The sequence below is a fragment of the Nycticebus coucang genome, chromosome 6 (genome assembly GCF_027406575.1).
Source record: "Nycticebus coucang isolate mNycCou1 chromosome 6, mNycCou1.pri, whole genome shotgun sequence".
Taxonomy (NCBI): domain Eukaryota; kingdom Metazoa; phylum Chordata; class Mammalia; order Primates; family Lorisidae; genus Nycticebus; species Nycticebus coucang.
This window is the reverse complement of record NC_069785.1, coordinates 99,981,710-99,995,256: the sequence shown is the minus strand read 5'-3', so window position 1 is coordinate 99,995,256 and position 13,547 is coordinate 99,981,710. Positions and strand designations below refer to the sequence as shown.

General features: G+C 46.9%; 2 protein-coding genes across 7 annotated transcripts in view; both read left to right on the top strand.

Annotated features, from left to right (window-relative positions):
- The window catches only part of CPEB1 (cytoplasmic polyadenylation element binding protein 1), a 108,909-nt gene extending 103,388 nt beyond the window's left edge, over positions 1-5,521 (top strand). For all 6 annotated transcript variants that reach the window (XM_053594568.1, XM_053594569.1, XM_053594570.1 and 3 more), the window contains exons 9-12: positions 92-290; positions 1,514-1,608; positions 2,344-2,424; positions 4,062-5,521. In XM_053594568.1, the coding sequence (XP_053450543.1) occupies positions 92-290; positions 1,514-1,608; positions 2,344-2,424; positions 4,062-4,172 (486 nt within the window). In that variant the 3' untranslated portion in view covers positions 4,173-5,521. The remainder of the gene's footprint in view (positions 1-91; positions 291-1,513; positions 1,609-2,343; positions 2,425-4,061) is intronic.
- Positions 5,522-6,960: 1,439 nt separating this feature from the next.
- On the top strand, positions 6,961-11,121 carry RPS17 (ribosomal protein S17). The gene is made up of 5 exons (XM_053594563.1): positions 6,961-7,095; positions 7,368-7,519; positions 8,259-8,364; positions 8,876-8,941; positions 10,993-11,121. Exons 1-5 carry the CDS (start codon positions 7,093-7,095, stop codon positions 11,071-11,073), a joined length of 408 nt encoding a protein of 135 aa, XP_053450538.1. The 5' UTR covers positions 6,961-7,092; the 3' UTR covers positions 11,074-11,121.
- The last annotated feature ends 2,426 nt before the right edge of the window (positions 11,122-13,547 follow it).

Genomic DNA, 13,547 nt, shown 5'->3' with positions numbered 1-13,547 from the left:
GCTTCAGTAGCTCCAGAATGTATGCCTCGCTGACAGGAGCCTCTGTCTGGGGCAGTCTGCCAGGGCTAATCTACCTTTGGGTGGTTTTCAGGTCCAGGTGATCCCCTGGGTCTTGGCTGACAGCAACTTTGTCCGGAGCCCATCTCAGAGGCTGGACCCCAGCAGGACGGTGTTTGTCGGCGCCCTGCATGGCATGCTCAACGCCGAGGCCCTGGCAGCCATCTTGAACGACCTCTTCGGAGGTGTGGTATATGCGGGGATTGACACAGATAAGCACAAGTATCCCATTGGTAAGCATCCAACTTTCATGTGGAAAGCATGGTGACCCCTAGGAGTATTCCAGGATTGTAATACTTCCCTACGGGAGTGGGAGAGAGAGGCGCAACCCAGGTGTGCAGGTCAGCAGCACAGACAGAAGTATAGCATCATTTCTAGAAGCACCACCAGCACTGCCTGCACCAAGTCTGCTGCCTCCACCTCCGGTGCAGGATGTGGGGATATGATAGGAGGCTGTAGGAGGTGAGGATGAGGCAGGAACTTTGTTGGACTCTGGAGTTCACAGCCAGATCAGTTTGGGACAGACTATAGGTATTATTTCATTAAAAGGCTGCACTTTCATGAACTTCCCTGGTTTCCTTAGTTAAAAGTTCCAGAAAAGTTCTGATGGTTGAGGTCCTAGAACAGGCCAGGCTGCAGGACTTACCAAGGAACTCAGGCAGCAGAGTGTAGTCGTAGCCTGTGCTGCTGTAGCTCAGAGGAGTGTGTGGACCTTGGTTTTATTCAGCCACCCTTCTGAGGACTGAGGTCAGCCTGTCAGTCATAGCGGAGTAGTCTCAGGGCTGGGCTTTGGAGGTGGAGCAGAGCCTGAACTCTCTGACCCAGATGCAGCTAACCCACCCTCCAGATGCTCAGTCTACCCACAGTGCTGAATCTGGTGAGGAGGATCCCTGTGTGCCTGTCAGGGCTGCGCTGCAGTTAACAACAGGGGTGCAGTGCTGTGGGGTGGAGGCAGCTCTTGGCAGGATTAGGCTTCTTCGGGCTCTCCTACTAGGTCTCCAAAGTAACCTCCAGACCAGGAGCAGTTTTCCTTCTAGGCCTACCCTTCAGAGAAGTGTTCTATACACCTCTTGGTTTCCACCCTGAACTCTTTAACCTTCCTTCCCTGTGCTTTGCTACACTGGAGGAGTCTCTTCCCCCTCCATTTTGTTCTGCAAATTCTTCCCCCAATCCATGGTCTGAAAGTGCACTAATATGTTAGCCACCAGCTAATGTGGCTGTTGAGTGCTTGAAATAGCTAGTGCTGCATGTGAAATAATAATATTTTAGACACACAGGGTTAAATGAAATATGTTAAAATCCAGTGGGGCCAATAGAAAATTTCTAATTACATAAGTAGCTCCCATTTTATTTCTATTGCATGGCAGTGGTATAGAAACAGGGTTTCCTAAGTGTTGGAGAGCAGCCTTGGGAGAATCTGGCTAGAAGGTGATAAGCTTGTACCTCTTGTCTATAGGATCTGGTCGTGTGACTTTCAATAACCAACGTAGTTACCTGAAAGCAGTCAGTGCTGCTTTTGTGGAAATCAAAACCACGAAGTTCACCAAGAAGGTGAGTTGGTTGGGATATCTTGAGAAGGGCTTGTGCCAGTCATTGTCCTGGGCAGGTGTGAGATTGAGGCTGTGTGCACTGGGTGTGAGGGATGTGGGCCTGATCTTGCAGGCTCCACAGGTAGGAAACAGGACTGCTGACCCTCAGTGTGCCTGCCATACCTGTGCTAGTCTGTCTGGCATTGTGGAGTATACTGGCTTCCCATTATCCAACCTTGCCTGAATCTTCTGAACACTTGAACACTTGCCTATTGCTAAATGTTAAAGGGCTGGGATATAGTTTGCTGAGAAGGCCAGGCAGTAAGACACCTGGTTGCCTGAATCTTGAGCCAGCTGGCCTAGCTATGCGTAGTGTGTGAGTCCTCTCAAGTCCTTTCTGTGTTCTGTGCCTGCAATGCTCTCAAGGCCTCCTTTCCTACAGACAGACATCCTATACTCTTTAGCACAGGTCCTCAAACTTTTAAAACAGGGGGCCAGTTCACTGTCCCTCAGACCGTTGGAGGGCCGGACTATAGTTTAAAAAAAAAACAACTATGAACAAATTCCTATGCATACTGCACATATCTTGAAGTAAAAAAACAAAACGGGAACAAATACAATCACACCACCTCATGTGGCCCACGGGCCATAGTTTGAGGACTCCTGCAAGTGTGCCCAATAACGAGCTCTTCTCTTTAGCCCCGCTGGCCGCCTGGGGGCAAGATCCACTTCATCCTCCTATTTCACTTTTGTGCAGGTTCAGATTGACCCCTACCTAGAAGATTCTTTGTGTCATATCTGTAGTTCTCAGCCTGGTCCTTTCTTCTGTCGAGATCAGGTGAGTCTCCTGAGCAGTGGAAATGTCTGTGAAATCCCTGCCTTCCATTAAAAATTATAATGCCTAGTTCATGACACTGAATGTTGGAGTCTTCAGTTACCTCAGATGTCTGAGATCATAAGGAGGCAGCAGTAATGTTTTATAGAAAGCTTCACCCAAGGCTGGGCATAGTGGCTTGTGCCTGTAATCCTAACACTCTAGGAGGCTGAGGTGGGTGGATTGCTTGAGTCCGGGAGTTGGAGACCAGCCTGAGCAAGAGTGAGACCTGGTACTAAAAATAGAAAAACTAGCAGGGTGTGGTAGCAGGCACTTTTGTAGTCCCAGCTACTTGGGAGGCTGAGATAAGAGGATGGCTTTAACCCAGGAATTTGAGGTTGCTGTGAACTAAGATGCTACAGCACTTTACCTAGGGAGACAGAGTGAGACTCTGCCAAAAAAAAAAAAAAGAAAGAAAAAACAGCACTTGACCAAAAACTCTTGGGAAAGCTTCTTGAATAGTCTTGCCTGCAGTGTTGCCATGTAGTGCGGCGCTATTGCTGACAAAGAGTTTTTGTAGATGATAGAAACCTGAGTGGGTGTGGTCAGCAGTACCTGTGAGTGAGCCTTCTAGACTGATGTTTTTCTACTCCAGGGCCCCCTTCTTTATCTCAGAACCTATAGACTGCTTTGATAATTTGCACCTGGGTTATATATACAGGTGTCAGAAACAGGCACCTAGCAGCGTGGCAGCTTTCCTTTGTTGGTTGCTAGGTGGTGGAGCATGGGTATGCTTGGCAGTACTTCTAACTTTAATGTACATACACATCACCTGAGGATCTTATTTAAAGCAGATTCTGTTTTCAGTGGGTTTGGGTGAAGAGTGAGATTCATGTTTGTAACTAGTTTCCAGTTTGTGTCAGTGTTGCTGGTCTTCATCACACTTTGAAGTATTAGGGGAAGTTTGGGGCCTCTGAGGACTGTAGCAGTCCAGCCATGCTTAATGGAGGCTTTTTTTTTTTTTTAAATGCATAGTGATCCTGTTGCTCAGGTTTGGAGTCTCTGTGTAGATGATAGGTAAACTGAGGCTCCCAAGTAAGAGTCCAAAGTTTGGATTATTAGATAACCTTGAGAACAAGTATTTCTGGTCAGCCTCTTGTAGGAGCTTTTATGGATTGACCTCTCACAATGACCTGCACTTTCAGATAACTGCTTAGGTTAGTGGCTTGTCTGAAGGGGGACTGAGACTGAGGCACATACCCAGTCACCTCTCCTCTGTTAGTGGGAAGAAGGCATGTTGCCTAGCAGTAGAGTCTGCAGTCAGTGTCTTTAAATTCTCTCCCACAGTAACAGCCCTGTGATAAAGCTAGTGTAGGAGGTAAGAAGGGCAAGGAAGAGGAGAGCAGCTGTGGTGGTCGGAGGGATGGGGGAGCTGGCTGTCTCTGTGCACAGTAGGAGCCCAACATGTTTACAGGTGCCCACAGAAATGTGGGTGCTGGGTTTTGTACTGGTTGGTCAGACTTCTGTGTTTGGATGAGAGGGCTCCCTGGAACCATCTCTTCTAACCCACAGAGGCTACTGGCAGAGGAAGCCACTTGTGCAGGTCTCTGCACCTGGCACTGACCCAGGCATGGCATTCCTCTTTTTGTTGCCCCTCCCAGGTCTGCTTCAAGTACTTCTGCCGGAGCTGCTGGCACTGGCGGCACAGCATGGAGGGCCTGCGCCACCACAGCCCCCTGATGCGGAACCAGAAGAACCGAGATTCCAGCTAGAGGAGCTGGCCTTGCCTGGTGGCCTGTGGCACCCAAAGCTGGCATGTCAGGCAGCAGCCTGCACCACACTGCCACTGGCAACCAGGGAGCTAGCTGGCTTCCCAAGGACAAGGGAAAATTGTAGTCACCTTTGCACTTGCTGAATCTGTCTTTGTTTCTGCACTAATTAATGCACAATGAGTTTGTCGGGTTTTGTTTTCAGGGGGTTTGCCAGGGCAAGGACCCTCTGGCTCACCCTCCAAGCGACTCTGTAGTTTTCCCAGATTTTAGTTCCTCATTTTGCCAATGAAAAAGCAAAAAAAAAAACTACATGTCCAGAAGGTATTGACATGGATGCCTACATTTAGGTTTATTTATTAAAAGCGCTTTTTTACATTCCTTGCAATACTGATGGTGGTGATGTGCAGGTCTCATTGGTTTCATTCTTGCAGTTGCCATACAGTGCCTTTCCATTTATTTAACCCCCACCTGAACGGCATAAACTGAGTGTTCAGCTGGTGTTTTTTACTGTAAACAAGGAGACTTTGCTCTTCATTTAAACCAAATCATATTTCATATTTTACGCTCGAGGGTTTTTACCGGTTCCTTTTTACACTCCTTAAAACAGTTTTTAAGTCGTTTGGAACAAGAGATTTTTTTTTTTCTTTCCTGGCAGCTTTTAACATTATAGCAAATTTGTGTCTGGGGGACTGCTGGTCACTGTTTCTCACAGTTGCAAATCAAGGCATTTGCAATCAAGAAAAAAACATGTTTTATTTGAAACTGGACCGGATAAATGGTATTTTGAGCGGCTGCTGTATATAGTTTAAAATGGTTTACTGCACCTTCTTAAGTTGCACTTATGTGAGGGGGGTTGATAGAAGTTTTTAATCACAAAGTCACAGGACTTTTTTCTTTTTGTAACTGAGCTAAAAAAAAAAAAAGGGCTGCTTTTGGTGGGGGCAGATGAAGGCTCACAGGAGCCCTTTCTCTTAAGAGGGGGTAAGTACCCTTCCCTGTACTTTTTGTTTGAGGAATGTATGAAACAACAGTTGCAGTTGACTGAAATGCTACTGGAATTTGAAAACTTGACTTTTTCCTTTCTTTCTTTAAAAAAAAAAAAAAGCAATGAAAACCACTTGCCCCTCTTAGGGAAGCTGTGTGCCAAAGAATCAGTGTCATAACCCACCCCCCTGCTGAGCTGACGTTGCACTGTTGCATATCCCAGCTACTCTGTGGGTTTTGTGAAGCTGTGTGTGAAGTCTCTACCTCATTGTAGCATATGCAGGCAAGACTGCACTCTCCTACAGATGTGTGGAGTAAGCTGTGGTGTAGTTTTTTTTGGCACATAATAAACACGTTGCAGCAGAGTTCTGGTTTTGTCTGTGTGTCTGAGGTCTGGGAGTAAGGGGATGAGGGGGTCACAAGATTTCAAGTAATGACTTGTCTCCTTGAATTTTCTGCAATGGGATTCCAGCCCAGGAATAATGGTGGGGTGTAAAAGGAGACTTGCCCCTGTGAGTACTTTCTGGTCACTTCCAACACCAAATGTACTTTAGAAGATGGCACTCCAGCCCACCTTCCAAAAGTCTCCACATGTGACCTTCTGGAGGCTCCAACCAGCCTCCACGCCCTGAGTACAGGACACTGTGCACAGCTGCTTAGGGACCAGCCCACAGACTTGTTCTCAGCTTCTCCTGGAAGCTTTGGCTTGTTTCTTCTTGGGAGGCTTCTTAGCCTCTTGGATTCACCTGTGCTGACCCAGTTCCTTTGTGTGAGGAACTTGCTTTTTGCTCTTAGGCCCGTTACTTGGACTTGTTCTCATAGCCTCCAGGTCCGTGACAGGGTCTGCTGCTGAGTTTTTTTTAACTGATCTTTTGGGAACCTCCATTTGAATCTGACAAGTGCGAGACCCTGCAGGCTGAAGTTTTCCTGGGGGGCCCTGCTGGCTCAGGGGGGCAGTGTGCTCCCTCCTGGGGATGGGCGGCCTGACCTCTCTCTCACTCCGCTCACTCCGTCCCATAGGAGCCTCAGCGGCAGCTCAGAGGTTCAGGATGCACCCACCTCTCTCCAGAAACAGGCTGCTCGCCTTGGTCTCCTTCTAGTCTAGAGCCCTCCTTCTGCTCAGGTGCCTTCCGTGAGACCTCCTGTCCTATGGAGGGTCTGGGGTGGCCGGGCCCAAGTCTAAACTCACCTAACCTGTCCGTAAGTCGGGGGTGGGGGGAAATGGCTAGGCAGAGACGCAGCGGGCGAGTGAACCAGTCCTTCTTTTACTCACTTTAGTGTTTGAAGCCTGCTGTGTGGCAGCGGCTTGAGCGCTGGAAATAAGCTAAACAGTCTCCATTGCTGAGGACCTCACCCGTAGAAAGCCATGGCGCGCCGCTTGACCCTCGCTGGTCACCGTTAAGAGCATTAAAGGGACGGCAACAGAGCTGTTTTTCAAGTTGGAAGGAAAACTCCCCTGTTAACAGCGACGTTTGGGCGAAGCCCAGAGAAATGAGATAAACCTCTCCCGACACACACGTGTCTCCGCCAGATGAGGGCAGCAAGTCTCTGACCCACGGACTGGTTGGGCGCCACCCCGGCCTCCTGGCTTTACCATGGCCCCAGGTCGCTTCCCTTTATAAGGCTTCTTTAGGACTCGGAGCCTCGCCTGAGATCTCTCCCTACCATGCGTGGAAAAGATGCACCCTTCTTAGGCCCGAGCGCATCAAACCCGAGACCGGGTCACAGGCTGGAGGCGCTAGCAGCCCACGTGGGGCTCCAGCTGCAGGAACGGGCGGACGTTCACCCGCCTCAGCTTCCGCTCCGCGCCGCCAGGGGCCGCTGTGAGGCGCTCCGTTAGCCCGCGTTCCTATCTGAGCGGAAGTGGCTCTCTGGCCTGTGCTTTAAAGGTCTCTTTTGTACTTCCTCTTTCCTCTTTAGCCAAGGACCCGCGAACATGGTAGGTGTTTGGCCCGGGGCCTGTATCCTCTTCAATCGTCCTCCATCCGCTGCTTTCTGTGGCCACTCCACCCCGCGAGGGGAGACCCTAGGTCGGGCGGGTGCGGAGCGGGTCCCTGGCTTCCGCATTGCCCCGGCGCCCGCCGCTGCCCGGCCGGTCCCTCCCGGGCTTGGCCTAGCTTGTGAGCCCCTCTCGCCCGCTCGTCTCCGGCACCTCGCCCTTTTCTGGAGGTCGCGGCGGCTCCCGGGTGACCCTCTACTCTACACCCGCAGGGCCGCGTTCGCACCAAAACCGTGAAGAAGGCGGCCCGGGTCATCATCGAGAAGTACTACACACGTCTGGGCAACGACTTTCACACGAACAAGCGCGTGTGCGAGGAGATCGCCATCATTCCCAGCAAGAAGCTACGCAACAAGATAGCCGGGTGAGTTGGGGCCTCGCCGGCCCCCGTCGGCCCCCGTGAGCCCGCGTGGTTTGCCCCAAGGCTTGCTGTGCCTCGGAGACGAGCAGCTCGCGTGTGCAGGTTCCCCGGGGGCGGCTGTCCCCAGACCTTAATTTGAAGCCCTGTTGCTTTGGGGTGTCACTTTTAAATAGGTGTTCGTTCTCGTTGAACTTAACTGTTAAAAATGTTAGTTGGAATGTGGACATTTAGACGTGATGTACGCTAAAGGCTAGTGGATTAAGTGCTAAGCTTTCTGAATTTGAACTTGAAGGAAAAGAAAAGAAAGCCGCGTGGCCGGGTGTGCTGGAAGGCCGAGGCGGGTGGATCGCTCGAGCTCACGAGTTCGAGACCAGCCTGAGCAAAAGCGAGAACCCCATCTCTACTAAAAATAGGAAAAAAAAAAAAAAAACTTATGGTCATTTGAGTCCAAGAGCTGGAGAGTGCTGTGATCTGTGACTGCACGGCACTTTACCCAGGGTGACAGCTTGAGACTATCTCAAAAAAGAAAGCTGCGAAGGGTCATGAAAGTTTTGTGGGTTGGGGGTTTGGTGAGTTTGACAGTGAGAGGCCAGGAGAGCAGGAAGGCCCAGATCAGTGGGGCTGTGTGCCCTGGACGGGGGTCCTCTCCTGCCCACTGATGTGGGTATAGTAACCTAGTGTTCTGGGACCCATGGGAGTGGATGTGTGGTCTCACTATTGTCCTTGGGCTGTCATTGTGTAGCTATGTCACACACCTGATGAAAAGGATCCAGAGGGGCCCAGTGAGAGGCATCTCCATCAAGCTGCAGGAAGAGGAGAGGGAGAGGAGAGACAACTATGTCCCTGAGGTAAACTTTCTCAGAACAGAAAGCAGCAAGTTCCTGAGGGCACCCTAAGTTCTTGCCTTCCAAAGGAACCCCAGCTGAATCTAAGGTCTTTTATCTACACACCCCTTCACCAGCTTAGGTCCCCATGACCTGCCTACCTGTTTATTAACCTCAATTCTGCTCTACTAGGGCCTGTTAAATAAGTCCATTCCATTTTTCACATGAGAACCCTTTGTGAATTTTTTGGTGACTATCATTATGTCTCCTGGTTTGGTTATTTGCCCTAACATAGTATTCCTGAAACCTAGTTTTGAGGTTTTTCTGAACACTGAATAGGTAAATAATGGGAACATGGGAAAGTTAAAACCAGAGGAAAGGTCTTCGGAGCCTCTGTTTCTGTAGGTGACAATTTGCCTTGTGAGATCCACCCCCTATATAATTTTTTCTGTCTGCTTATTTAAGAATGTGGAAGAAAAAAGCAGAAGTGAGAACTAATTAATTGATAACTTAGGTCTATCTCTTTTCCTTTTAGGTCTCAGCCCTAGATCAGGAGATCATTGAAGTAGATCCTGACACTAAGGAAATGCTGAAGCTTTTGGTAAGTGGTGGATTCCTAAATCCTAAAGTAGAATGTCCTTGGGTCAAGCAACATCAGTAGTTTTCTGTTATCTGCAATAGTAATAACTAACCCCTTTTAAGTCAAAGGTTACATAGTTTGTAAATAGCAGAATTGGGAATCCCATCTGCATATGTAACCACTAAAATAGATGGCTTTCAAAATGGGTGTAGCTGGTTATTGAAAGTTGCCTACATGGAGATTGTAATTTCCAAACCTGGTGGTATCCTTTTCTGGTTCTCTGGTTGGCTCACATTGCCTTCTCTGTTTTATCCCTGGCTCCACTTATGCAACCTACATTCCCTTGGAGAATTCTTTCCTTTTCTGTCTGTATGCTGACCCTTCAAAAAAGAGCTGTGGTCCCATTTCCACATAATGTGCCAGGCACTGTTGAGATAGTTCACAGGTATCAATCCATTCAACACGTTTCTTTTCTGTGGCTTATTTTAATCCTTTTCCATTGTTTGGTAAAGTAGCAAGCTGTTGGTGATTTTGAGCAACTTCATTTTTCCTTTCCTTTGCTCATTAAATATTTAGGATTTTCAAAAAAAGATGATAAAGAACAAAATGAACTCCCATGTACCTTCCACTTAACTTCAGAAGAACATCATTAGTACAATTAAAGCATGCTATGAGTTTTTTTTTCTCCTGAAATAACCACTGATGTGAATTTGTCTTTTTGAGGTGTAAAATGGGTTTCTGAGGATCAAATAGGACATTAAGTTCCATGTACACAAGGGACCCTTGGGCTTTAAATCACACTCGCTAGGCTGGGTGCAATGGCTTATACCTATAATCCCAGCAATCTGGGAGGCCGAGGCTGGTGGATTGCCTGAGCTCACAAGTTGGGGACCAGCCTGAGCAAGAGCAAGACCTTGTCTCTAAAAATAGCTGGACATTATGGTGGGCGCCTGTAGTCCAGCTACTTGGGAGGCTGAAGCAAGAGGATTGCTAAGAGTTTGAGGTTGCTGTGAGCTATGACATCACAGCACTCCACTGAGGGCAGCAAGGTGAGACTGTCTCCAAAAAAAACCGAGCTTGCTTGGGTCAGCCTTGCTCTTGACCTCTATTCTGCTTGGTGCCTTGTCTAGTTGGGCCCTTCACAAGTGTCAGTTGGATTAGTGATAACTCTTACCTGGAAAGGAAGTGGCACTGTATATTGTCAAATGGACTGATTTTTGCCATAGAGTACATTTGACAATATCTAGACTTTTTTGGTTACAGCTAGGGGTGAACCTTGTTGATAACCAATGGGGAGAGGCCAGGCATTCTGTTAAACTTTATACACTGCCCAAGACAACCACCCACTATAACAATATCCAGCCTAGAATGTTGATAGTGGCAAGATTGAGAGACCCTTTTTTAGAGTGATATGAAGAGGTTGTGAAAATAAGGAGAAAAACATCATGGCGGGCTGGGTAAAAGTCACGGGAGATTGTGTTGGCCACCATGTGGTTGAGTGTGTTGAAAGATTGCCCCAGAGAAAATGGGAGGTGTTGGCTCAGTGCCTGTGACTCAAGCAGCTAAGGCGCCAGCCACATACACCTGAGCTGGCGGGTTTAAATCCAGCCCTGGCCTGCCAAACAACAGTGATAGCTGCAACCAAAAAATAGCTGGGCATTGTGGTGGGCGCCTGTAGTCCCAGCTACTTGGGAGTTGGAGGCAGGAGAATCGCTTGAGCCCAGGAGTTGGAGGTTGCTGTGAGCTGTGATGCCGTGGCACTCTACCCATGGCAACAGTTTGAAGCTCTGTCTCAAAAAAAAAAAAAAAAAAAGGAAAATGGGAGGTGTTGATGCATGTAGGACCCCTGGTGGCTGGCCACTGGAAGTGAGGGGTCCCTCAGATCTTGAGTAGATGCCTTGAGATTGTTAACAGCTCCAGGGGCAAGAAGAACCCCCTCTATTTCTTCTGGTTCCCACCAGCCTTCCCCCACTGGTAGAGGCCAGCAACCACAGCTTGGTCGTGGAACTAGGGCTCTGACCACAGACCTCACTGATAACACCCCTCATACCAAATCTATTTTGTTGTTCCAGGACTTTGGCAGTCTGTCCAACCTCCAGGTCACTCAGCCTACAGTTGGAATGAATTTCAAAACACCACGTGGAACTGTTTGAATCTATCTTCTGTGTGCTGTAATATTCTAATAAATCTGGGACAACGGCGTTGCCTGTGTCATCTGTGTGCTTGGGTGAGGGGTGGCTCTAAGGGCAGGAATTTACCCAGGGTGACAGCTTGAGACTCAGGCCCAAAAAAAAGAAAAGAAAAGGTCAGGAAAGAGGTAATGGGGAAGGTGGAGGACTGGTACTGCTCTGGGGCTACAGGAAGCAGCTATTCCTAGTGCTCCAGTTGGTTTGGGTAATCTCTTCAGGCCTCAGTTTTTTATTCTCTGAAACAGGACTAATCTGGTGTTCCTTAGAGCTACCAGTGAGCCTCATTAAAGGCAGAAGGCCAGGCCCCGCCCCTGCTCTAGGCAGTGATGGGGCAGCCAGACTCTACTGTTCTCAGTAGGTCAGTGTTAGCCAGAAGCCCCTGAAACGTAGCACTGGTTTGCCCTCCACTTGCTGCTCCTGGATTTCTTGGGCCAGAGATGTTCTTGGCATAAAATGGGCTGGATAGTCTTGTGCTTTTTGTGTCAGAGATACTGAAGATTTGAAAGTTCTCCCAGAAACCTCTGAGGTAATTTTTTCTGTATCATTCTTTGTTACTTTCAACAAACAAAAGTGAAATAATTCCCTTGCAAATAGACATAAAATGAACACATGTTCATTTATGATGAATGCATGATTATTTTTAATTTAACGAAACATTCAAAGTAGGACAAATTCATATGGAGTAAAGGAATGTTGAGTTAATTTGTAAATGGATGCAAAACTAGTTTCATAGTCAAGTCGACTGAAACCTTGGTCCTAACAATTATATTTATTTTTCTAGAATTTTGTGCCATACTGTCAGATATCTGCAACTCACAGTGTTATAAAATAGCCTGAAGGCAGTGAAAGGGTCAGAGCTAGAGAATTCATTTCAACTCAGGTTATTACTCTTAACAACATGCATGTAGTATTCACTGAGGCACAGATAACCTCCCCATATCTGTAAATTCATAATTCTCTGTACTGCCAGATCAAGATTTTAAATTTTATTAGTATGTAGCAGTTTTCTCTTGTGACTAACAAAACTAGATCATTATCTGTGTTATGTTTCATTTTTAACATTGTTTTCTTTCTGAATTAAACTTTTATTTATAGTTTTAAAGAGTCAGCAGTTGGAGTTTTTTATATTTCTCTTTCCCTCCATGCCTTCCAACTTCTCTTCCTCTGTACTTGAGGTTGCTCTTTCCTCATTAGAACACGTGAGGAATGTGAATAATGTTCATTTTTTCCTTGTCTTCAATCCCAGGGTCTGGCAAACTATGGCCAGCTGCCTGTTTGTATGTAAGCCATGTATGTAAAAATGGCTTTTACACATCTGTGTGTTTAAAAGAAGGATGTGGTATTCTTTTCTATTAAAATCCTATCTTACCACTGGGGAAGAAAATTTAGAACATAACCTGTGAAAATTACAGGAAATTCAAATTTCAATATCCATAAAGATTTATTGAAAGTCAGTCATGTGCTTACATACTGTATGTGGGTGTTTTCATGCTACAGTTGGCTGATTTAAGTGGTCATGACAGGCAGCCTGTGGCATTCTCACTGCCTTGTGCTACAGATTGCTGTGGCACTAACTTTGGAATGCCATCCAGTCTCCATATCATGACTTTAAAAAGATGATTGATGCATATTCATCATGTGAATAAGAGAAAAAAACTACTTCCAATGTTGCACTTTTAAGTGTGAGTAACTCATTTGTTAGCTGAGCAGGAAAAGCCATTTACCAATAATCTGAGGTAGGAATCTGCTGAGCTATTGTGGGATAGGTGATGGTACTAAGGATTGTGGACAGCCAGGCTGAGGTGGGAGAATTGCTTGAGCTCAGGAGTTTGACACCAGGCTGAGCAAGAATGAGACCCTGTCTCTATTAAAAATAGAAAAACTAGCTGGCCGTTGTGGTGGGCACGTGTAGTCTTAGATCCTTGGGAGGCTGAGGCAGGGGGATCGTGTGAGACCCTGAATTGGATGTAGGAGTGAACCGTGATGATACCACTGCTCTACCAGGGCAGCAAAATGAGACCCTGTCTCAAAAAATAACGTGTGGAGGAGAAAAAGACTTACAGAAATTACAAAGCTTACAAAGATGTAAAGTGTTTAAAATGTGATTTTTCATTATATTACTCATTGGTAGATACTTTGTGGAATATATCTAAATCTATGATGTATTGAGCAATGAACTTCATTCCCTTGTGGACTTACTGTTATAAATTCCATGAAATTTGGTAAAATGGGTGGGATTACACCTACGGTGCATCTTACAAGGGTACATATGAAACTTAGTAAATATAGAATATAAATGTCTTAACACAACTAAGAAAATGCCAGGAAGGCTATGTTAACCAGTGTGATGAAAATATGTCAAATAGTGTATAAAACCAGCGTGTGGTGCCCCATGATTGCATTAATGTACACAGCTATGATTTAATAATAAATAAAAA

Coding starts and splice junctions, on each gene's coding strand:
- RPS17 (XM_053594563.1), top strand. Junction 7,520..8,258: donor CTACGCAACAAGATAGCCGG/GTGAGTTGGGGC, acceptor GTCATTGTGTAG/CTATGTCACACACCTGATGA. Junction 8,365..8,875: donor GAGACAACTATGTCCCTGAG/GTAAACTTTCTC, acceptor TTTTCCTTTTAG/GTCTCAGCCCTAGATCAGGA.